We start from the raw sequence: 23,053 nt of genomic DNA on the forward strand, positions 1-23,053 counted from the left end.
TTGTGAAAACTCAAAATGTAGTAAGTGGGTGGTTATTGTGCATTGGCTTCTGTTTGTGATCACAAAGTCCTCTTAGACTATAAAGACAATGTTATTGGGAACCGGGCTGTGTTTGGAGAATTTATGGGCACTCAGGATAGTTGGTGACTTTGTAGATATGACATGGAATTGTTTATTTTTATATAGAAAAGTGCCCTAGCAATGCTGTCTTACGTGCTTCTCATACTGGCTGGAGAAGGCACTGAACCCAGATGGAAAGAATTATGGTTAAAAAAAATGTGTTCATTTATTTGTTTCCCCCAAGAAGTTGAAACACCCCCAGGAAGTTGACTGTGGGTGATATTTTATCTCTTCTAGCTTCAGGAAGTGAAAACAGAGAAGAGAGAATTGGGGACCCCGCTGAGGTGTCTATTTCCAGGCATTGTTCAGTAATTGGGTCACATATTTTCCTCTAATATCAGACGTTGCTTTCCACTTGTGGGTGGCATAAAAAAAAGAAAAAAAGCTTTCTGAACACTTAAGGTCTTGATCTAAACTCCAAAAAGGGGAAGAGTAAAGAAGTAATATAATGTAAGTTTAGGAATAATTTTACCTGAGAAATATTTTTTTTCTTTAGAATATATTAAAAAAATAACTTTAGTCAGTAGTTTTACTCTACTTTGACAAGACATAAGAGAAATTTAATACAATTCTTCACAGGTACATTATATGGGTGGTTTTTGTCTTTATGGTGGTTTTAGGTCTTTTCAAAAAAAAAGTCTAAACTTGCTTTACCTACATCAGTGGCTGACTTAGCAGGGCAGGGAGGACACAGCACCAGTCATGCAGAAAGTCCCTGTTTGTCATCGTGAGAGTTCAGACATGAATTAGAACCAATGGCCCATTAAATACCTTCTCTTGTTGTTTAAAGCATATTCTAGCTTTGTGAAATAATTTTTAATGCAGAATCTTGTAACTGAGCCAAGGACTGAAATTCCTGTAGCTCCAGCCAGAGTAGAGGCTGAACTAACAAGTTGTGTTCTATGGTTTTGTGATTCTGGACCATTGGAAAGTCTCGCCTAGAGAGTAATTAGGAATAGGGAAGTCAAGAAACAGCATACTTTGCTTTTTGGCGTGTGTGTGTGTGTGTGTGTGTGTGTGTGTGTGTGTGTGATTTTTCCATGTATAGTAGTATTGTAATACTTTCTGAATAATAAAATAATTTTTTTAAGAAAAATGTTGCTTGCTAAAGTAGTCACAAATGTTTTCTACAAGAAAGCATTTCACTTTTTTGGCTGTTAAAAGACTGATAGTGATCTTTTGCATATACTGAATTTTATGAAGAAGAAATCCTCGTAACAGTGATACAGTAGGACAACATGGACACCATAGGTTAAGAGTCCCATTGTGAGACAGAATTCACTATGAGATACAGTAATTTTCAATTTCCTCTTTAAGAGACAGAGCTAAATTTTAATTTAGAAGGTACTTATGGAAAAATGTCAGGAGTGGCTTTAGAAACAAAAGAAGGATTTTTGTCTTAAGGGTTTATGTGCCTGATGTGAGATGGTTATAAATGTTCTAAATTCTTTTTCTTCCTCTGGTTGTTACTTCTTCCATATTTTATTGATGGGTGCTTTGTGTGGGGAAAAATGTTTCAGCAGATATTCCCTGTTTTCTCTCTTTTTGTTTTCTTCTCTAAGATCCATATAATTTTGCAAATGTTTACTTGCCTGAATAGTCCAAACCTAGCAAACATCACTGTAGTTAATGGGTACGGTTATAGGTACCTTTAAACATTGTCTACTGAACACACTGTTCAAATATATTATTGTACTGGTTATTTTCCTAAAAGAGAAACTCTTGGGATGAAATAGAGCTCTAAAGAGAGGCTTATGTATGTCCTGGGGGTAGGGGAATGTGGAAGGAGGAAGAATTTGGGGGAGAGTGGGCTTGTATATACAAGGTGTTAAAACTAGTTCAAAGAGCATTTGAAAAGCTAGATATCTGCAGGCAACTTATAAAGGAACATTAGGATATGAATGTCAGTTTAGATACAAAACTAATTAATGTTGAACATGGCAATAAGCTGTAACTTTAGGGTTATCTTTTCCACTGGACAGAAATTATTTGCATCTCTGCTCAATAAAAATCTACAAGTTAAAATAAAATGAGGCAACAGACAGTTTGTCATACTAAATAAACCATGAAAAGATTTGAACCTATGGGTAATTGTATGATTAAATACAGTGAGAATATAGTTAATAAAATTCCAAACATTAAAAATAACAATATAAATTATAAATGCAAATTATCCTTTTAGCAAATAACGTTACCTTCCAAGTTTCTTAGTGGAAGATTTTGACAGTCTAAGTAGTAGTGTTTTAAGCTGGGATTTGGGACAGAACCTTAACCCCCTTTCCACTTCTTATCTACCTCAGAGAATGCCAAGGACTGGAGACAATTTTATGTAGCAGATAACAGCAAAAAAGTGATTGTAAGAAAAGCTAATATTAAATGAGCACTTTCTCTATGCCAGCCAGTGTTATCAGCACTCTAGGTGAACCCCACAACCTTATGAGGTAGAGACTGTTATCATCATTTTATAGGTTTACAAGTAGATGTACACAATTTTAAATAAATATCATCTAAATCAATATAAAAATAGATTTATATCATTATAGATGGTGAAATGACGCAAAGAGCACATAAGACTTAGTTAATCAAATATACCCTGGTTGAACTGAGATTTGAGCCATGGAAGTTTATTGCCACAATATATTCTTTTAATGACTACATTGCATTGCCCTGGAGATCAAATACATGGATCCCCAAAGACGTGAAGGTTGATTGAACAAGACGACTTGATATATGTAGCTTTTCTATTTTAGAGGCTGCATGCTATATTAGTTAAGCACTGCACCAGACTCAAAAATCCCATATTCAAGTTCCTATTGGAAGTTTCACAAATTATACGATTTTGATCAAGTTAATGATCTTTTAGAACATACTTTCTTCATCTGCAAAATAGTAAGAGACACTTTCAACCCTAGCTCTCTTCGATTTTGTTTACTGTAGGGTTATCATTGTAATGGTGCAGGAAGGGCAGGTGTACTAAAGATGCAAGTAGCTGAAGCGTCAGGTTTATGCTGGTGAAATCTGCCCAGTTCAGCTTTGGACAGCTCCAGCCCAGTTCGGCAGACTTAAGAAGCGCGGAGCGTATAGGTGGGAATCATCTCAGACTCCTTCCACTGATCTCATACAATTATTCCTGTTTCTATTGTGACCTACCAATAGCTCAGCTCCTACTGGAATGATTTTCAAGGCTGTAGGTGATATTGATATAATGATAGCTATTCCATTGGGGAAAAAAAAGAAGCAAAGGCATCTAGCACTATGCTATTTTCAACACTAGAATTTTAATAAATGACCACTCCAAGAATTTAATGCTCCAAAGAATTAGTGGTATAGTACAAGGTGATTACAAATGGAAAAGAAACATTGGTGGTAGGGAACCTAGTTCATTAATACACAGAATGTTTAATATTTATCCTATGTTCTTATACTTCCTTAGGAACATAGAATTAAAGGAAAACTTGCCAAATATTTTGTGACCATAGCTGAAATCTTGAACATAAGATGAGTTGTTAATAAATTTGGTAGTTAAATTTGCATTATAACTTCTCCATGTACTTATGTTGATCTAGAAGCATGCTTCATGGAATCCTAAAGAAGGACAGGGTCTTAGGACTTATCTTCTTCAGTCCTATCATTTATACCTCATAAATAGGCTCAACAAAATTATTTCATTCTCCATATGACCCACCTTTGAAAAAAAAAACCTAGACTAGGTCTTCTGCAAGAGATGATAAAATAATTAAAACATTTATGATGTAAATATATAGATATAATATGGTAGAAATTTTATTGTAGAGGAAGCACCGTGGATAACCTATATCATTGATTATTTACAGCAAACTTTTATTTAGCTTCTATTACCGGTGGTGTTAGGCATGGAGAATACAAAACTCAGTCCTTATCCTCAATTAACTTACAGTATAACGAATACCTTTTTAGTAGCAAAAACAAAGTCCTATTTATCCTACAACCTGCTAGGAAATCGCAACATTTCAATTTAACCCTCTCCCAAATCATGAAAAGTGATTGTTCCAATTCTCATCTTTACAAATGAGAAAATGGGCTTGGATAAGTCGTGCTGAACTGCTCAGAGTTACAGCGCTAGGTAAGCGCCCGAGCTAGACGCAGGCCCTGATCAGCCTGGCTCCAAGGCCTGTGCATTTTTTCCATGAATCCACAGAGTGTGATTTACTTTGATCACAATCACACACAATCCCCTCTTAGCCACCTATGACAGCCTGACGGGTTTATTTTCAAAGGCTCAAGCCAGTGATTATGTAGGGAAGGAAGCCCATTCTCTAGTTATAAAGAGGAGCTGGTGAAAAGAGGTCATCCAGCTGTGAAATGGGGATTCAGAGCTTGTTTTCTTGGTTTATTCCTGCTCAGTTGTGTGTGCACCGATGTTTATTACGGTGTTTTAAGTGTCTTCATTGGGCTACAATAACATGGATTTTTTTCTTTTTTTCCTCTCTCTCTCTCTCTTTCAGGTATGGAAAAATCGTATCCACAAAGGCAATCCTTGACAAAAACACAAATCAATGCAAAGGTATGTGTCAGGGCCTTGATACCTGAGCTTGCGCCTGTGTGTTCCACTGATGGCTCCTCCTAGGCGAGGCCCAGGCACCAGCTGCACAGCGATCCCAATGTACAGTATACGGCAACCTTTTTAAGCACGCCGAGGCTTTGATGAGTTGTATTTCTAGTAACATTGCTCATTAATTTTTTTTCATTAACAAACAAAATGAAAATCACAAATCAGAACAAGTATCAAATTGCTTCAGCATAAAACTAAATTACCTCCTAACAACTTTGGGTTGTCTGATTTGAATGATATCATCAGTGATGCAAATTGATTTCCTACATAAAAATGAGGAACTCTGGGGAGAACTTTCCCATGCAAAACACGTTCTCATTTATCTGTTGTTTAAAGCTTTAGCTACATTGGTTGACTAGGAATGAATTTACTGATGGGCCCATTGTGTCTCAGTTTCAGCTGTAAGCATCTCACAGGATCTCAGAATTTGTATCTTATCGAGGCTTCCTTTTTTTTCCTGGAAATATTTCTGAAGTTATTTGGCTGTATCTGTGGCTCATGTTTTTTTCATGTCTGGGAATCCAGTACTCTTTTAAGGGCTGCATTCATTTATTTGTGAAATCTATATGGGCTCTCTTGCATGACTGAGTTCATACTGGAAAATTGAAATCCTTTTTGTAACATGTGTTATTTGTTGTTTCTCTAATCCAGTCGTTTTTATAATACCAACATCAAGAAATATGGTAGAGCCAAGATCATTCTAAACACTGCCCCTATTTCATGTACAAATATAATGCGTGCATGTTTTCGGAACACTTAGACACTGAGAATATATCCTGGCTTAATTGGGTAATGGTCAGATTCAATTCAGCAATTAAGGGAAAAAACAACATTCCCTGTGTCCTGTAAACTCACAATTCCCCCAGGTATTTAGCTACTACAAGACAAACATTAATAAGACATCATTTCTGTCATCTAATAGTTCAATTTCTAGTTTAAAAGGAAACCACCAAGAAAACCAAGAAACTAATCTTAATATATGTGTTAGGATCATTATATCAGCCTAATATATGTGAGAGTGTAACAGTGGTGTCTATAATACGGGGATCCACAAAATACTATGGGAGGAGAATATGGAGATTCCCTTTTGGGGAATGAAGTTTGTAAAGGCCAGGCAGAATGGATGGCCTTGGGAAAGGTTGGTGTTCAGGAGAAAGAATTTCAGAAGGTAATTGAGCAGACCCATATAACTAGAATAGAAAAAATGCCCAGGTAAGGATATCGGTAGAAAGAAGGAAGGGGCCAAGATTTTGGAGGCATTTATAAAGTTATCCTGGATATTTTGAACTTAATTCTGTACACAGCCCTTATATGTTTTGTTGAGCAGAAATGATATGATTCTACCTGTGTTTTAGAAAAGTTATTTTGCCAAAGTGGGTGAAACTGAGTTACAGGGGGGAAGAAACTAGAGGCAGAAAAAAAAGCAATGCACATTTGAAATCCATAGATCACAAGGAAAATGAGGAAAATCCCTCAGGCACTGTTAGAAAAATGGAAAGGGGGTCACGTGAGTTTTCAAAGGTAGAATTAGGTATTTTCTATAAAGGTGAAAGGACGCGGGCAATGAAACCCACATGTTGAGCTGTCATTGTTGGGGAAGAGGGCTGTGTCATTGACTGAAGTAGGAAGTCCAGAAGTAGTAGTGGTGGGTTTTGGGGAGAGGTGGTGAGTTATGTATCTGACATCCTGAGCTAGAGACCCTGGTGTAGCATCCCTTTGGGCAAGGTCAAAGTGGAGCTACAAGAAAGCTCAGAGCTACGATGATGGCCATAACCAAGGGAGCAGATAATAACATTAAGGATAACTTGTAGGGGAGCTGGTGGAGTAGGGTCCATTAGGGTAGGCAGCTGAAAACTGAACCTTGGAGGACATATACGAAAAACATTGGGCCATGACTGTGAGATATTCTTCACTCTCAGCCCGTGGGAAGCATGTGGTGTGTGAGAAGCTTTAGACTATTAATTCTGTCACTTCCAGACATGCCTGACCGATTCCCAAAGTTTGGGGTAAAAATATCTACAGGAGCAACCAGAGACAATTGAGGCACCCAACTCAGGCAGTCAGTAATATTGGTTGAGCCCCAGTCACAAAGGCAGATGCTTCACAGACAAGCAAGCCCTGTGAACCTCAGTGGGTCCCATGACCTGCCTGATCCTTGGAGTGGTCCATATGGAGGGACCCTCCACTAGGCAAAGGTTTGCTCGGGAATGCAAGTATCTCTTGTCACTGTACAACACTGGTGAAACCAAAAGGGTCCATTGCTAACCTGGAAAAGCTGTATCTTAGACTATAATCATAAGGCTTGAAGAGGAAGGGGATGTAGCTGAAACGGCTTGTGAGAGTTTCCATAAGCAATTATCTCTTAACGGTGGGGTGCTGATCTGGACAGATGTGGTGGGTATACTTACCTCAACCCCTAACACTCCTGTCCACATCTTCTTGTAACTGCTTATTTAATTTCCTCTCTCTCTCCAAAGAAACCTTTAGACTCAGTGAAGACAGGACCTGTGTAATCTAGAAAATGTATCTTCAGAGAAGGGAGTTGCAGGGGAATGCTTGACTGTCTATTGGAAATACTCGAAGAAAATATTAGAACATATCTCTGTTTTGATGTCAAGTTTCTGTGTGTTTTATATGTGTGTTTTATAATGTACCTGTTGGTATAGTTTTATAAATGCTCATGTTTTAAACACATAAATGTATAAATATTGAGTTTGCTGCTCTAAGATATTTTTATTCATAATAATATGGATATAAAAAGTAGTTTGGAGACTACTGGTCTCAAACGTAATAAGCACTGATAAATTTGGAAGGAGAAAGTGGAGGGAGGGAAGGAGGGAAGAAAGATAAGGAGAAATAAAGGGAGGGAGGGACCACAGAACCCCCTCGGGACATCATTGAAGGAAAGGCAGTTAAGGATGATCTTTTGGGAGGGCAGACTTTTTGCCTTGAGGCTCATGTCAAAGAGGCAGGTGATCACACGGTCATTTCACACTAATAAAAGCCTCCAATGGCATTTTCTGGCCTCAGCGTTTGGAGCCTGTGGATGGCAGTAGTGACTGAATCACATCTTTCACCAAGCATATGGAGCGGGTACCCTAAAAGTAAGCCCTCGTCGTCAGAGAGATACTACTGCCACTTCCATGTCTGGGGAAAAATACTACTTTAATGATACTTTAAGTCCTATTTAGAGTATTATTATCTTCTTCAGAAAAACGGCCCCTGAAGTAGTTATAGGTAGAAACTTCATACAGTTGGGAAGAGAGAGCAATTCCATTTATGGAAAGTTGTTTATAGTCATTGATGAGTGTGTGAGCAAGTTGCCGAAGTTGGAAAGAAGGTCACTGTGAATTCAAGGAGCTGATGGGACCAGGCACCAGAGCAGCATTGAAGTATTGTTTTAAATAGCCAAGAATTGGAGCAGGGGTAGTACTGGAAAAATGGACTGATGCAGAAGGTATTTGTGGGGAAATAGGAAGAATGATACCAGGAATCTGTAGACCATGGTGAAAATGAAGGTGCATTGGTTATAAAATGTTGTGAGGTGAGATTTACATTGGAGATTTTAGGTAGGAGGGAAGCCATATGGAGTTAGGAGCAAGGAGGACTCCCCACTTACACGTCCAGTGGGAGAAGGGATGGTAGGGGGAAAAACACACTTGGGAGGGCTACAAAAGCCCAGTGTCCCCAGAATAAATCAGTTAATGATTGGAAACATGCAAAGGGAAGCAACTTGCAGTGATAGTTTATATCCACTCAGGATGCAGACGTAACATGTGGGCCTTCCAAGGCTGGTTACTGTGAAACTAATTCACCCCTTCTTCATTAGGACCATGCTAATTTGGTAGAGCCTTTTAAAAGTCAATATGGGGTCCTGTACGAACTCTCCCGCCGCCCCCCCCCCCCACTCCCCGGGGAAAATGCTTGCTGGGGTTTGTCTGTTTTCACGTCTGGTGTGGCTGGACGTAACAAGATGCAGTTTCTTGGAGGAAATCGGAGGAAACTGAGGTTGGCAGATGACCAGAGGAATGCTTGCTACCCACATAGCCTTCTGTTTTACTTGCAGCCGCCTTCTGGAAACATATCTTTGATAGAATTTGAAAACTTGGCTACGATAGAGTTAAATTGCTGAAAGCAGTTAAGAGTCTTGGTGTGAGCTATGTGAAAGGAACCGAGCAGTACCAGAGAAAGCTGGAGGCTGAGCTTCGGAAGCTTAAGTTTTCCTACAGAGAAAACTTGGAAGATGAATATGAACCCCGAAGAAGAGATCACGTTTCTCACTTTATTTTACACCTTGCTTACTGCCAGTCTGAAGAGCTTAGGCGCTGGTTCATTCAACAAGAAATGAATCTCCTTCTATTTCAATTCAGTATATTACCCAAGGACAAAATTCAGAGTTTCTTAAAGGATAGCCATTTGCAGTTTGAGGCTATAAGTGATGAAGAGAAGACTCTGCGAGAACAGGATATTGTGGCTTCATCACACAATAGGTGGGGTTCAGTTGGAGTCAGTTTATGAGGGCCCTTTTGCTGATGCTCTGGATTTGTTCCGAGGAAGGAAAGTCTATTTGGAAAATGGCTTTGCTTATGTACAACTCAAGGACATTGCGGCGATCATCCTGAATGAATTTAAAACCAAACTGTCCAAGGTTTTGGCTTTAACAGCCAGGTCCTTGCCTGCTGTGCAGTCAGGTGAGAGACTCCAGCCACTGCTCAGCCACCTCAGTCATTCGTACACTGGTCAAGACTACAGTACACAGGCAAATGTTGGGAAGGTTTCTTTAGATCAGATCGATTCGCTTTCTACCAAATCCTTCCCACCTTGCATAGATCAGCTACATAAAGCCCCACCATCTTCGTCATGGGGGCCTCACGCAGTACGGCCTCTTCCTGAAGGACATTGGCCTAACCTTGGAACAGGCGTGGCAGTTCTGGAAGCAGACATTTATCAGAGGAAAGATGGATCCAGATAAATCTGATAAAGGCTACTCTTACAATATCCGTCATAGCTTTGGAAAGGAAGGCAAGAGGACAGACTACACACTTTACAGTTGCCTGAAGATTATCCTGACCAATCCACCAAGCCACGGGGATTATCAGGGGTGCCCATTCTGGCACAGTGATCCTCAACTGCTGAGGCAGAAGATGCAAGTGTACAAGATCCCTCCCTCAGGGATCAACCAGATTTTGGATTTAGTAAAAGGGACACATTACCAGGTAGCCTGTCAGAAGTTCTTCAAGATGACACATAATGTAGATGATTGTGGCTTTTCTTTGAGTCATCCAAACCAGTTCTTTTTTGAGAGCCAGTGGGTCCTCAGTGGAGGTAAAGACATCAAGAAGGAATCTGTCCAACCAGAAACGCCCCAACCCAAACCAAGTGTCCAGAGAAGCAAGGATGCGTCATCTGCTCTGGCCTCACTCAACTCCTCTCTGGAAATGGATCTGGAGGGACTAGAGGATTTACTTCAGTGAACAATCCCTGGGCAGTTGGTAGCCTGTCTTCCTCACTAGCTTTTATTTCCTACTTTATGATTTTATCTTTTTCTTTTTTGTCTGCCTTCTCCCTCCACCCGACCCCCCTTCATCCATCCACATATGCATGAGCTTCTCGGGAAGGCAGCCTTGCAGGTAAAAACAAAGACCTCCGGTATATTTTGCTTTGACAAAAGAGAAGAGGAAGAATTTCTTTTGAAATCTAACGCTTGAATAGTGTGATTTAAGTTCCGTTTTAGGAGATAAAACAGCTTTCTGGATTGGTTACTGTCCCCTAGAAACAGTACAACTAAGAATTTTTATTTTAATGCTTATCACTGTAATGTTGACCCAGGACTTTTCTGGACCATTTTTGTTAATAAATATCAAAATGTAAAAGAAAAAAAAAGTCATTATGAAAAGAGCAATTGGGAATGTACTATGATGCTACTAATTCTACTGAGAGATTTTATTCAGACATATTTTTAAAGTGTTTTATATGCTCACGCTTAGCACCACTTTATTCTCTATATGGGTAGCACTGTTATACAGCCATTACCATGATAGTCGAGAGGACTAAACTACGACAAACCATGGGATTGTTTATTAGAGGAAGTTCAGTGAGTATGGAAGAATATAAAATCATGTGTACCATAAACATGGAGCTATGGAAATATTTGACAGTCAGGAGTGCTCATCGTTATGTCTGTGGGTGGCCAGGATGCTTGGTGCAAACACTGCCTTTCCACTTCATAGATGTGTGACCTGTGGTCAATCCCTTAACTTTGCTGGGTGCCTCAGTTTCCCCATCTATAAAATGATAATAATAGGGCTTGACTTGATAATTAAATGAGTTAATACATAGGTAATGCTCAACAATACCTCATGCTGACTGTATAAAATGGCAATATTAAGCAGGGAAAATCTTTGTGTTAAGGTGATAGATTATTATTAACTTTACATTTCTCCCAACTTGTTATATTGTCTTTTCTAGGAAAAAAAAAAAAAAAAAAAGGCAAAACAGCTCTTGGAAAAACTAAAGTGGTTTCAACTATATTTATATTTTGGCTGTTCTTTCTGTTAAACCTTAGTAGCACCTGCCTATGTTTCTCTGTTTTTGTAAATTAAAGTTAGCTGAAAATAGCAATGAATTAAGAGAGAATATTACCCTTTGCTTCTTTAACGAAAAGGTAGAAGAGAGTTCTTCTTGACCATTGCTTTCTTAAGGAGGGAAATGGAAATGGTGTCTGAGGTGGCTTTTTTAAACAAAATCACTAAGGGCATTGAGCCTGTCATTAAAGAATGAAAATTGGATTCGGTCTTCTTGGAGACACTTGCTTTTGAATCATTTGCAATGTGGCCTCTGGACTAAGGCTATGCAATTGAAACCAAATATTATGAAGACAGGATTTATTGATTTTGTTTTTAGAGACATGATATGAGTTCAATTTTTCAGGAGCTGTTGCAAGTGAGGTATGAGAAAGTACATGCGCTAGTCTCCTTAGAGGTGAAAAGGCGTCAGAATTAACCCAACTCTGGACACTTCCTGGGTCTTAGCATCTGAAGGAAGGGCTTTTGTTCCCTCCTGCACCCCACCCCACCCCCAGGCCTCTAAGTCTGTATGGTAGGCAGGCCCGGATAAACACACTCACTCTCTATTCCGGAAGGGGTCGTGGGGAGCTCTTTCAACATAACCTCTCGTTTTCAGGATTGTTCTTTCTTGGGTGGTGGCTGCGGCAGCTTTCATTCTGTATAATATGGCAACATAAAACAAAACAGTCACCAGCAGGCCCAAATGACCAGAAATTGCTGAACAAAGCAGGCCGCAGCTCCAGATGGAGAGTAATGAAAAACAGACCGCAGTTCATTCAGCCACTCAAACACCAGGACCCAGTAAGAGCTATTGTACAAGTCACAGAGATTTGCACTGCTTTGTTTTTGTTGTTTTGTTTTTCCCCATGTGTTTTCCTCCTGGGTCCAGTGTATTTGCTAATTTTAAAAAGTCAGGGGAAATGAAATGAAAGAAGCCATTGAAAACAAGGTGTAAATCTTCGATGAATTGACTTGTCTCTGCCTTTTCCTGCTTTTTAAGTTTGGCTTCCTCTGTACCACCTCCCACCCCCGCCAGCCATTTTTTTCTGACAGGCTATGAGTTTAGAGCAGAGGGAATGAGTAATGGATATTCCATAGAAAGTTTCCATGCTTAACAGCCAAAGGATATAAGAGCCATTAGAGTGTGCCAAGCATACCGACTTCTAAGATCTTGAAATACTCCCTTCTTGCCTTTGTTGTCACAGGCTGCTTGAATTATATTTATGGAAGATTATGTTGCCCTTACCATTTCATTGGACCCCTAAAATCAAAGTTGAAGACAAGGATCCAAAAGTTCTGAGATCATCCATGAAGGGTATCATTAATTCTTTATTAAATGAAACCATAAATTGTTATTCTTCTCTAAGAGAAATAATTCTGCATACTAGATTCATTTTTATAGAGAGGGATAGAACCCACCTAGATTGCTTCATGGAGGGGTGTGAATGAATCCATTTAGCAGTTCTAGATTCATGGCCCTGTTATATGCTTTTTTAAAGTATTTCTGGGTAACTAAGTAGGAGGTGGTACACTTAGACAAACTTGGAATTAATCCATTTTATTTATTATTTAATTTTCTCCTTTAGTCACTAACCGGGAGCATTTAAATAGCAAGTGAGGAAAGTGTGGATTTCTGTATTAAATCCCATGAACCTGGAGGGAGGGATGGATACTCTAGTTTGTCATATTTTTCTGTAGTCTTTGCAGGGTATGCAGTAGCCCCTACCTACAGACCAATCCTAGTACGTGACACTGACATGTACCCGGGCAGAATGTGTGTGTAAGTAGAACCATTTGGTTTCCAGAAAATAGCATACCTATCCGGGCCTAGTCCACAAGGAAACTGAGCAAGTAAAGGAAGAAACTAAACACCATGAAAAGCCTCTTTTCAATACCTGTTATTTCCCCAAATCAGTGAAAACTAAAATAAATACTCTGTGAAATTTATGAGTCTGAGGAATTACATTTTGAGAAGAATAGGCTCCTCCCCCAGCTGGGCTCACAGCCTCTAGTGCAAGGAGCCCAAGATGCAATGAGACTTGAAAAACACATTTATTTAATTTTCAAATACTGGAATTAGGTTACCAAAAAGAAAAGATGAAAGCAGTTCTGTTTAGACAACTAAATTTCCCATTTCCCTTTGCGGTATGAAGTGTGTGATTTTTCCCTGAACTTCTTTTGTGAATTTTTCTCTAATCTGGTACAGTATTAATTTTGCAGCTAGGCACAGGTGATCAATATATAAACATATATTTGCTTCCTTTGGTATTGATACTGAGTTTTGTTTTCATTTCAGAAACAGTTAGTTTGTGTAGGAACTTCGATAACTTCAGTCACAATTGTCCTGTAGGTACCTTTTACATGAAATTTTCATCCTGGGCCTCTTTTGAGAAAACTCCAGTGTTTATAGTCTTATAGCCAGAGTTAGGAAAGAACACTGACTTTGAAGGTAAATGGTCGCCACGTGTTGTCTCCAACTCAGCCATACAACTGCAGCTAAAGACACTTCTCCTGTCAAAGATAATCCTTTCGAAACTGTTTTTCTCAGTTCAGTATATTCAGTATTTTAGACGGTTCTTTTATGAAGATGATGATGATGATGCAATGGTGCTGAGTTAACTTTGAGAAGACGTTGAGATAAATGTAAAACAAAATATCTACTCATGTTCTGGGAGTCATACAACTGCACATTTTTCTTCAAGAGTGTCTTATAGCTCTATATTTACTCAGTATTTGCTTGTAATCACTGTGAATATACACATTAGGCAAAAGTAAAACTCTCCACCAACATTAAATTTAATAGGTAACAGTGCTTTTTTTTTTTAAGGTTTTTTTTTTTTTTTTTTGATGTGGACCATTTTTAAAGTCTTTATTGAATTTGTTACAATATTGCTTTTGCTTTATGTTTTGGTTTTTTGGCTGCGATGCATGTGGGCTCTTAGCTCCCCAACCAGGGATTGAACCTGCACCCCCTGCATTGGAAGGTGAAGTCTTAACCACTGGACAGCCAGGGAAGTCCCAACATTGCTGTTTTAAAGCATAAATGTATATTTGACATCATTTAATACTATAACCTATCTCCCTAGCTCTTTTGTGTGTGAAGAGATTATTTTATTAGAAAAAAATATAAATAATTTGTGTGGAGTTTAAAATCATTTAAAAATAAAATGGTAGCCTAAATGTGAAAAGAATTTGAAAAAGAGGGGACTTCCCTGGCAGTCCAGTGGTTAAGACTTTGCCTTCCAATGCAGGGGGTGTGAGTTTGATCCCTGGTCAGGGAACTAAGATCCCACATGCCGCATGGCCAAAAAAACCAAAACATAGAACAGAAGAAATGTTGTAACAAATTCAATAAAGACTTTAAAAATGGTCCACATCCCAAAAAATCTAAAGAAAAAGAATTTGAAAAAGAATAGATACATGTATATGTATAACTGAACCACTTTGCTGTACACCTGAAACTAACACAGCATTGTTAATCAACTATACTTCAATATAAAATAAAATTTAAAAAATAAAATGGTAGAGTTATGTTGCTCTCAGCCATAATCTGAATGTGACTTTTGCTAACGCATGTCTTCTAACTTCACAGAAATCCTTTTGTCCAGATATCCTGTTTGTTCTCCTGCTCCTGTCCTTCAACTCCCTATGTTTAGAGTTTGTTAAAATATATATAAAATGCTCACTCTTCTAAACTCCGCTAGTCTGTTAATGATTTCTTCCAGAATTCACCCTCCCAAGAAGTCCTGAGTAGACTCTCCTCATCCTATTTATACATTTTACAACACCACCTCCTCTGAGCGTCATCTGGGAGCAAAGATCTTACACCCCCTTATCTCTTGGGCTTTTGTGATTAGTGTGTGTCTTCATCTAGATTATAAACTCCTCAGGCTTCTCATGGACCTTATTTTCTACTGTCAAAGTGTTGAGGAAACAGGATGGTTCAGAGGGGTCTTAGATTCCACGGGCTTTATCTTTCTCTCTGGGAGCCTTTGATGTCACATCAGTAGAAAGAACAAACATGGCTGGGTATATGTTCCAAAGGCCTGTAAAACCGCCAAGGGTACCAGAGACATAGTATACATACATTTCCCAGTTATTCTTTAAAGGTAAGCACTTATAACTGACAATATTTATTAGTGTGTAATTATCCCTTTGACTTGTTTGAAGTTATCTATCTTCATTCATCAATGATTTCATAAATATATGGGAAATCCAATATAGTAATATTTCTTTTAAATAATATATGAACTGTAATGACATAGAATGGATAAATATTATATTGGTGTGTGTCCAGTTTACTAAAATTCATGTAAACTTGCAACACCATGTAAATACATATCCTTTCAAATATAGGACTTGAAAAAAATATAGATTTTTTTCCCCCAAAATAACCCTCTTAGTCCTTCAAGGAGTTTTCAGATGAAGTCTACACTGAGACAATTTCTAAGTAATAATCTTAGTTTTCTTGGACAAGTTACATAATGTCTCTAAACATCTGTTTCCTTAACTGTCAAATGAGGTTATTTATACCTACAATGAAAAAAAGTATTTTCAAAATTACATGGAACCCTGTTTGTAATGTGTCTGGCACATCTGTCAGGTAAATTTTTCTGTGGTCTTGCACTTGGATTTCTCCTTGTAGGAACCATCTTGTCTAGAGCACCATTATATCTTACACAATTTAATGCAGTTATGAGTACTTTTGAAGTGTTCAAGGAATGTGTATTTCATGAATTGACATGTGTTTATTGAGACTGGCTTTGTTTTTTAATTTAATTTTATTTATTTACTTATTTAATTGAAGTATAGTTGATTTACAATGTTGTATTAATTTCTGCTGTACAGCAAAATGATTCAGTTATACACATATATACATTCTTTTTTATATTCTTTTCCATTATGGCTTATCCTAGGATATTGAATTTAGTTTCCTATGCTATACAGTAGGACCTTGTTGTTTATTCATGAGACTGGCTTTGTTAATAGCAAAAAGTATTTAAAGGACTTTTTTTCATACGTTTTTGTGTTGGCTATACGATAGCCCTCAGGATTTTTCAAGGCCTATAAACTTGATGTCTTTGAAGAAAAGTGCATTCCATCACAGTGGCAGGTGGTGGAATTCATTCTGAGTTGGGTAGGTTCGGAAAGAAAGAAAAAAGTGCCCCTTCGTTCACCCTTTGTCATGATGTTCACTCCATAACATTGTTTTACAGGTTCAAAGGTAAAAGGAAAAAAAGCCTAAAGATTCTTGCTTCCTTAGCTTTGAAACCATAGTAAAAGCATATTTTGTCTAAGGCTTGGTGAAAAGTCATATGATTTGATGCTTGTTCTTATTGACTTATTGGTTATTCATGCTGCTCTTAAAATAGCTATTTTTCCTTTCCTTTAGTTAAGAAATGAGAACTCTGGCATATGAAAGAGAAAAACTCATGCACATGACTGAAAAAAAAAAAACTCAAACTATAAAAGCCAAAATTGAATTTGAAGGATGAATGTATCATTTGTTATAATTGTAAGTGGCTGTAAGTGGGCTCACATGTCCCTTTATCCATAAAATATTAGTGATATAAGGTCTGTATTTCATATGATCATTTTAAAAACCAGCTTGGTTTCCCCATTGTGTTGTGAAATAAGAGAAAATAGCAAGGTTCACATTTAATTTGTACTACTTCTCTTAAAAGGTCAGTTTATTTTAGAATAGAATAGACCTATTGGTCATTAAGCTGACGTCAGCCCTGAGTTGGAAGAAACCTGTATTCATGGAGTATCTTTGGGACACCTTCTCTGTGCTGCTTTTAAAGATATAGTTTCTCTTAAGAAGAGATAATAAAACGCTTAAGCTGCAGCTATAACAACTTTTCACATCCTTGGGGCTTGTCCACGCTGGGAAAAGCGAGAGTTGCAACAAAAGATTTTAGGGAAGCAACTGCTCAAAAACACACTAGGCTTTGGGCTTAAAGGTGATGTGAAAAATAACCATGTCTGAGATTGTACTAAATGAAACCAAGTGGCAAAATCCCATGAGACATGGACTACAAGGCATTGGAGTTTATGTCTTTGGAGTACTTTTATTATAATAGATAATTAAAGTGAAAATTGTAGCTTTTTATTGAAGAGTGAAAGAAAAGAAATTTTTTTCTTAAAAAAGAGAATTATGTGAGGTAGAATTTAGAAGCTCACTAAAAAAATACTGTTAAAAACTGTGATTAAAGAGTTTCTCAAAGGTTCTCATGAGATATTTTTGAGTAACAAGAGGTTAAATATCAGAAAATCTCTAATTTCATATATACAATATAAAGAAATTATGGCTAATACTATATTTTTCATAGAGAAGCAGGTGATGAAATTGAGAATAACTTGAGTAGGGGAAAACTTAAAATTTTGTTTTTTAAATAAAAATTGCATGTGTTTAAGGTGGACAGCATGGTGATTTGATACACATGTACACAGCGAAATGATTACTGTAGTCAAGCTAATTAACATTACCTCACAGAGTTACCATTTGTGTGTGTGTGTGTGTGTGTGTGTGTGTGTTTGTGTGTGTGTGTGATGAGGGTGCCTGAAATCCACTCTCTTAGCACATTTCCTGGATTCAGTTCTGCAGTATTAACTATGCTCACCATGCTGCCCATTAGATCTCTAGACATGGTCAACCTACGTAGCAGCAATTTTGTAACCTTAGACCAGCATCTCCCCATTTCCCCCACCTTTCTACTCTCTGCTCCTGTATATTTGATTTTTTAAGTTCCACATATAAGTGATATCATGCAGTATTTGTCTTTCTGTGTCTGACATTTCATTTAGCATAATGTTCTCCATATTCATCTATGTTGTTGCAAATGGCAGGATCTCCTTTTTTAAGGCTGAATATTATTCCATTGTATATATATGTACATATATATACACCACATTTTCCTTATTCATTTGTTGACAGACACTTAGGTTGTTTACATGTCTTGGCTATTGTGAATAATACTGCAGTGAAAAAGGGGTTGCAGGTAACTCTTTGAGGTACTGATTTCTTTCCCTTCAGATGAATACCCAGAAGAGGTACTGCTGAATATCATATGGTAGTTATATTTCTAGGTTTCTGAGAAACCTTCATACTGTTTTCCCACAGTGGCTGCACCAATTTGCATTCCCACCAGCAGTGCACTAGGGATCCCTTTTTTCTACATCCTTGCCAACATTTCATATCTTTTTGATAATAGTTGTCTTAACAGGTGTGAGGTGATACCTCATTGTGGTTTTGGTTTGCGTCTCCCTGATGATTAGTGTTGTTGAACATCTTTTCATTATCTTTGGCCATTTGTGTATCTTCTTTGGGAAAATATTTATTCATATCCTTTGGTCCTTCACCGATTTGTTAATAGGGTTGTTTTTGTTTGTTGGTTTGCTATTGAGTTGTATGAGTCCCTTATATAACTGGGATATTAACCAACTTTATCAGATATATGGTTTGCAAATATTTTCTGCCAACTAAAGGAAAACTTAACAAACCAAAGATTCCCATATGAAAAGTGGAATTTCCTTCAGTGTTACTCAATTTTTTTTTTTTTTATTTCGGTATGCGGGCCTCTCACTGTTGCAGCCTCTCACTGTTGGGGCCTCTCCCATTGCGGAGCACAGGCTCCGGATGCGCAGGCTCAGCGGCCATGGCTCACAGGCCCAGCCGCTCCGCGGCATGTGGGATCTTCCCGGACCAGGGCACAAACCCATGTTCCCTGCATCGGCAGGTGGACTCTCAACCACTGCGCCACCAGGGAAGCCCAGTGTTACTCAATTTTAACCATTGTTTTAAACAAATGAGAATAACTCCAAGTGAAATATGTATGTACACATACAACTTTTATATGTATTAATATATTTATTTATATATTTATTATACATATTATGATATATGTATGTTAGAGTGTGTGTGTGTGTGTGCGTGTGTGCGTGTGTGTAAGACAGAAAAATATTTATGAGACACTTGTATCCTAAGAGAGTTTTAAAAATCATTCTACAAAGATTTACATCAAAGTTTGTTGTAGTTTAGTAGAACATAATTTTCTTAAAAGAAGCTTGAAGCGAAATCCTCACCATTCTTTGTAAGTAAGCATCTGCTGTGTTACATAAACCAAAGAAGTCCAGGGGAAGTTGTTATGCCTTAGATAGTGATCAGGTGCTTTGCGATTTTCTTCTATTGTGAGAAGATAATATGACAAGTTATAAGGTATCAACATTGCTTATACAATGATCAAAAATCTTGATCAAGCATTGATACAATGTGTATATGTTAGGGTTAGGGTGAAATCTGTGTAAAAATTTAACATTTCTACTTGCATCATTGCATTTCCACCTATTATGTCCTATTAACATGGACTGTTAATACAAATAACACATCCTATTATGTTGTCCAAGTCAGCCTATCTTTCCTCTCTCAATGTCTTTTTAAAGTTACTCATCTGGAGCCAGTCCTTTGGCTCTGCTTCTTGTTAGGGAAATTATTTTTTTAAATTATATGAAGTATAACTTTCCAGATAAGACAGTTCCAATTTATAAGTGACCTTCTGTGGAAAATCAAAAGCCCGTATTGTCCATGCATGGGTGAAAACATCAGCCATGATAGCAAACTGAAGGGTAGTTGGTCTGTGTGGTGAGGAAGACATATGGTTTCTCTATGAACCCATGGTCTCTTGTAGTGTCAAGGGCTATCAGACCTATCAGCATTCACCAATATTTTTTTCTTGTGTATCTCATCTGAATTCCCTTAAGGGTAGGAAGTAAAGTCTTCAACCTATTTCCCACCAACCAATCAATGAGTAAACCAAATAAAACAGACTAAAGGACTAAGACAGAAAAAAAAAGGAAGTGAAAAGTGAATCCCAGTGACAAGGGTCAGGAATGGCGTCTTTGATCTGTTTGTCCAGGAAGGAAACCCTGCTTTACAGAGTGAGCTGGCGAATGAGTTCATGATGCCCTGTGGGATCCTCAGAAGTATGGTAAACGGTGGCTGTGGGGCAGGAGATGTATTTGTACTAATACGCTGTGCAACTCAGCCTTGGTCAAATAGTTGTTCAGCATCCCAGAGTCTAGAAATCTCTTAGAACATTCCTGTAAGTCATCAACAGGGCAAATCTGTCTAGTGAAGGATTGTTGTTTGGCTACAATACTGCTTAAAAGTATTTAGATGTGAATACTTTTTAGTGGTGCCTAAACCACTCTGCTGTTTTCATAAAAGCAGCCCACTTCACTCACTTGTGTACCTGCTTGGCCCCAGAAGGCACGCATGGCTTCAATTTTTAATAGCCTGTTGAGTGGATATCAAGTAACTCAGAATTATTATTATCTCCATTTTACTGCAGAGGAAATGAACCTGGAGATGGTGGACAACTTGTCGACCACTATTGCCAGCATCCGGTCATAGTCTGTCAAAGCTTTGCTCCCCATTATTTGCAATTCCTCCCTCAAAATAATCCCTATAAGTAAGACTAGAGGACAGATCCTGGATGGTAGTAATGACAAGCAGACGCAAGCACAGTGTTTTAAGTTTGCGTGAGGCGAACAGTTCGAAAGAAACACACCGTGGTTCTCACCCACCCCCTTGCATCCCATTACAACAGTATTGATGGGGATTATAGCTCTGTTATGTCACCTAATATAGATGTAAAAGAACCTGCAGGTTGTGCCTTGAAAGCATAGTACCTTTTGAAAATATTTTGATCATTTTGTTTCATTTAGAGCTATTTTCTTTTTTTTAATATATTTTGGGAACCATTTTCTGTTCACTTCAATTTTGCACTTAAGTGATATTGACCAACGTCTAGCCTTTCATCTGTGTTGACTTCAATGCGAGTAGCAGTTTAATCAATTTTAAGTGGGGAAATATCACAGAATTATGGATGGTGGTAGGCAGGCACAGTGCTGTTGATAATTTCTTTTACTCTCAGGATTCAGAATGAGGCATGTGCTTCCTTAAAGGGCCCATGTGGTAGAGTTTCACAGCAAACATTCTCTTTCATCTTGTTTAAGTTCTGTTTGGCTGGCCTCCCATGTTTGCTCACGGGGATAAGGTTAAGACCTCTGAAGAGGCCACTCCGTCCCAATTACTTACCCAGCCTCCCTTCTTTTCTTTAAATAGCTTGCACTTAGTTGTAGAGAGCGTTTTGGTGTCATTAGCTCTTTGATGGATGAACCCAGGGATAAACAACTATTTTCTATTTGGATTCTAAAGGTACGATCAAGTTTAATCAAAAAGACTATTAATATTTTGAATTTATCCATGAACCAACTCTTGCAGCAAAACACCCAAATGCCTGCTCACGTCAGTCTTTCCTTTTTCAAGCTGGTTTTTCTCCAAAGATTCTTCCCCCATCCGCATAGCTTCCTATTGTCTTAAGTTGCCTTCAAGTCTCCACCTCCACCCAGAGGCTGCCTCGTCTTGAGCATCGCCCAGTTTTGTCAACTCTTCTGGTATGTGCTTTTAACCTCACTTTAGAATCCCCTGCCCAAATTTGAGTCTGAATTTTTATAATGTTTGGATTGTAACTCTGTTTCTTTCTGGTCTAGTCCTTGAGGGTTACATGTCTCAGGCCTGATGTTCTCCTTCCAGGTGCTGACTTTATAACTAGATCCTACTTACTGGAACTGTTGAGAGAATTATTCCACTTCTCTAACACCATCATCTGCACTTAGTCTGTTTTTGCTGCTGGGATTTTTTGCAGGAAGGGTAGCCCTTTCCTATTTGTAACCAAAATTAAATCATTCTGAGGCAGGGCATGAATGTGTTTTGTGGGGTTTCTTGTCAAGCTGAAGATTGTTATAATAGGCAAACAGGAAGTCCTCATGCACTGGAAACTATAACGTCCTACCTTGGCATGGCATCTGTGTTCTTCCATAATAACCAGTCACCTTGGACATCGCCAGAGTTCCTTGAATTTTTTGGACAATGGGAGAAAAAGGAAAAGCTTTCTCATTTGGATTTAACTCAAGAATTAAAGCATTGCCTGAAGCTCTGTGCTGCCAGTGGTTTTATTCAGGCTTTGTTCTCTGAACAATTTGTAGATAGATGGTTGTGTTCTGAATTCCCAGCCCTCATTAGCTAACTGCACACATGTGGAAACACAGAGGCTGTGACCTTCAGATCCACTCCGGAAATACAAACGTGGCCTCTAAGTTTAGAGAGGAAATGCTTCCCTCTCTCTAGCCAGGAACTGGGACTGATGCTCTGCCCAGGTCACATAGACATCTGAGCTGTCCCAGCCAGCAGGGAAAAAAATGACCTCCGGGGTAATACGTGCGTCATTACGACTTGACCATGTCCTTGATCCAGTGGACGGTAGCTCACTTTAAGCGCGTAGACCTGTAGGATTCTTTTAAGTCATAAAAAATGGACCCAAACAAAGTGGAAATGACTGATAATTGGTGAAATTATTGATAATTTATCTGTGAAAAGTTAACCAAGAAAATAATTAATTTAAAGGGGCCATAGAGATGTCTCATTTTTATCAGCCTTGTTTAAAAGCAAAAGTTGTTTGTTTTATTCTTTGATGGCTACATTTCAAGAGTCACTAAACTTTCCAGCCCTTTCAGCAAAATAAACTGTCTTGTCATTTTTTCCTAAAGATGTAATCTTTGCATTGTATTACTGAAAATTTGGAAATAATCTAAATATGCAAAAACGGAGAATGACTAAACTCTGGTTAAAGCAATGGAGTATTTTACAACCATTTAAAAAGAGAATTTTTAAGACTTTGAGGCCGCATAGGAAACTAGCTATAGTATGACGTAA

At 38.2% G+C, this 23,053-nt stretch overlaps 1 protein-coding gene and 1 pseudogene across 10 annotated transcripts in view; both read left to right on the top strand.

Annotated features, from left to right (window-relative positions):
- The window catches only part of RBMS3 (RNA binding motif single stranded interacting protein 3), a 723,832-nt gene that overhangs the window by 228,030 nt on the left and 472,749 nt on the right, over nt 1–23,053 (top strand). For all 10 annotated transcript variants that reach the window (XM_067753570.1, XM_067753568.1, XM_067753573.1 and 7 more), the window contains exon 3: nt 4,605–4,663. In XM_067753570.1, the coding sequence (XP_067609671.1) occupies nt 4,605–4,663 (59 nt within the window). The remainder of the gene's footprint in view (nt 1–4,604; nt 4,664–23,053) is intronic.
- LOC137232186 (DNA primase large subunit pseudogene) lies at nt 4,684–14,474 on the top strand (annotated as a pseudogene).

Source organism: Pseudorca crassidens, chromosome 10 (genome assembly GCF_039906515.1).
Source record: "Pseudorca crassidens isolate mPseCra1 chromosome 10, mPseCra1.hap1, whole genome shotgun sequence".
Classification (NCBI taxonomy): Eukaryota; Metazoa; Chordata; class Mammalia; order Artiodactyla; family Delphinidae; genus Pseudorca; species Pseudorca crassidens.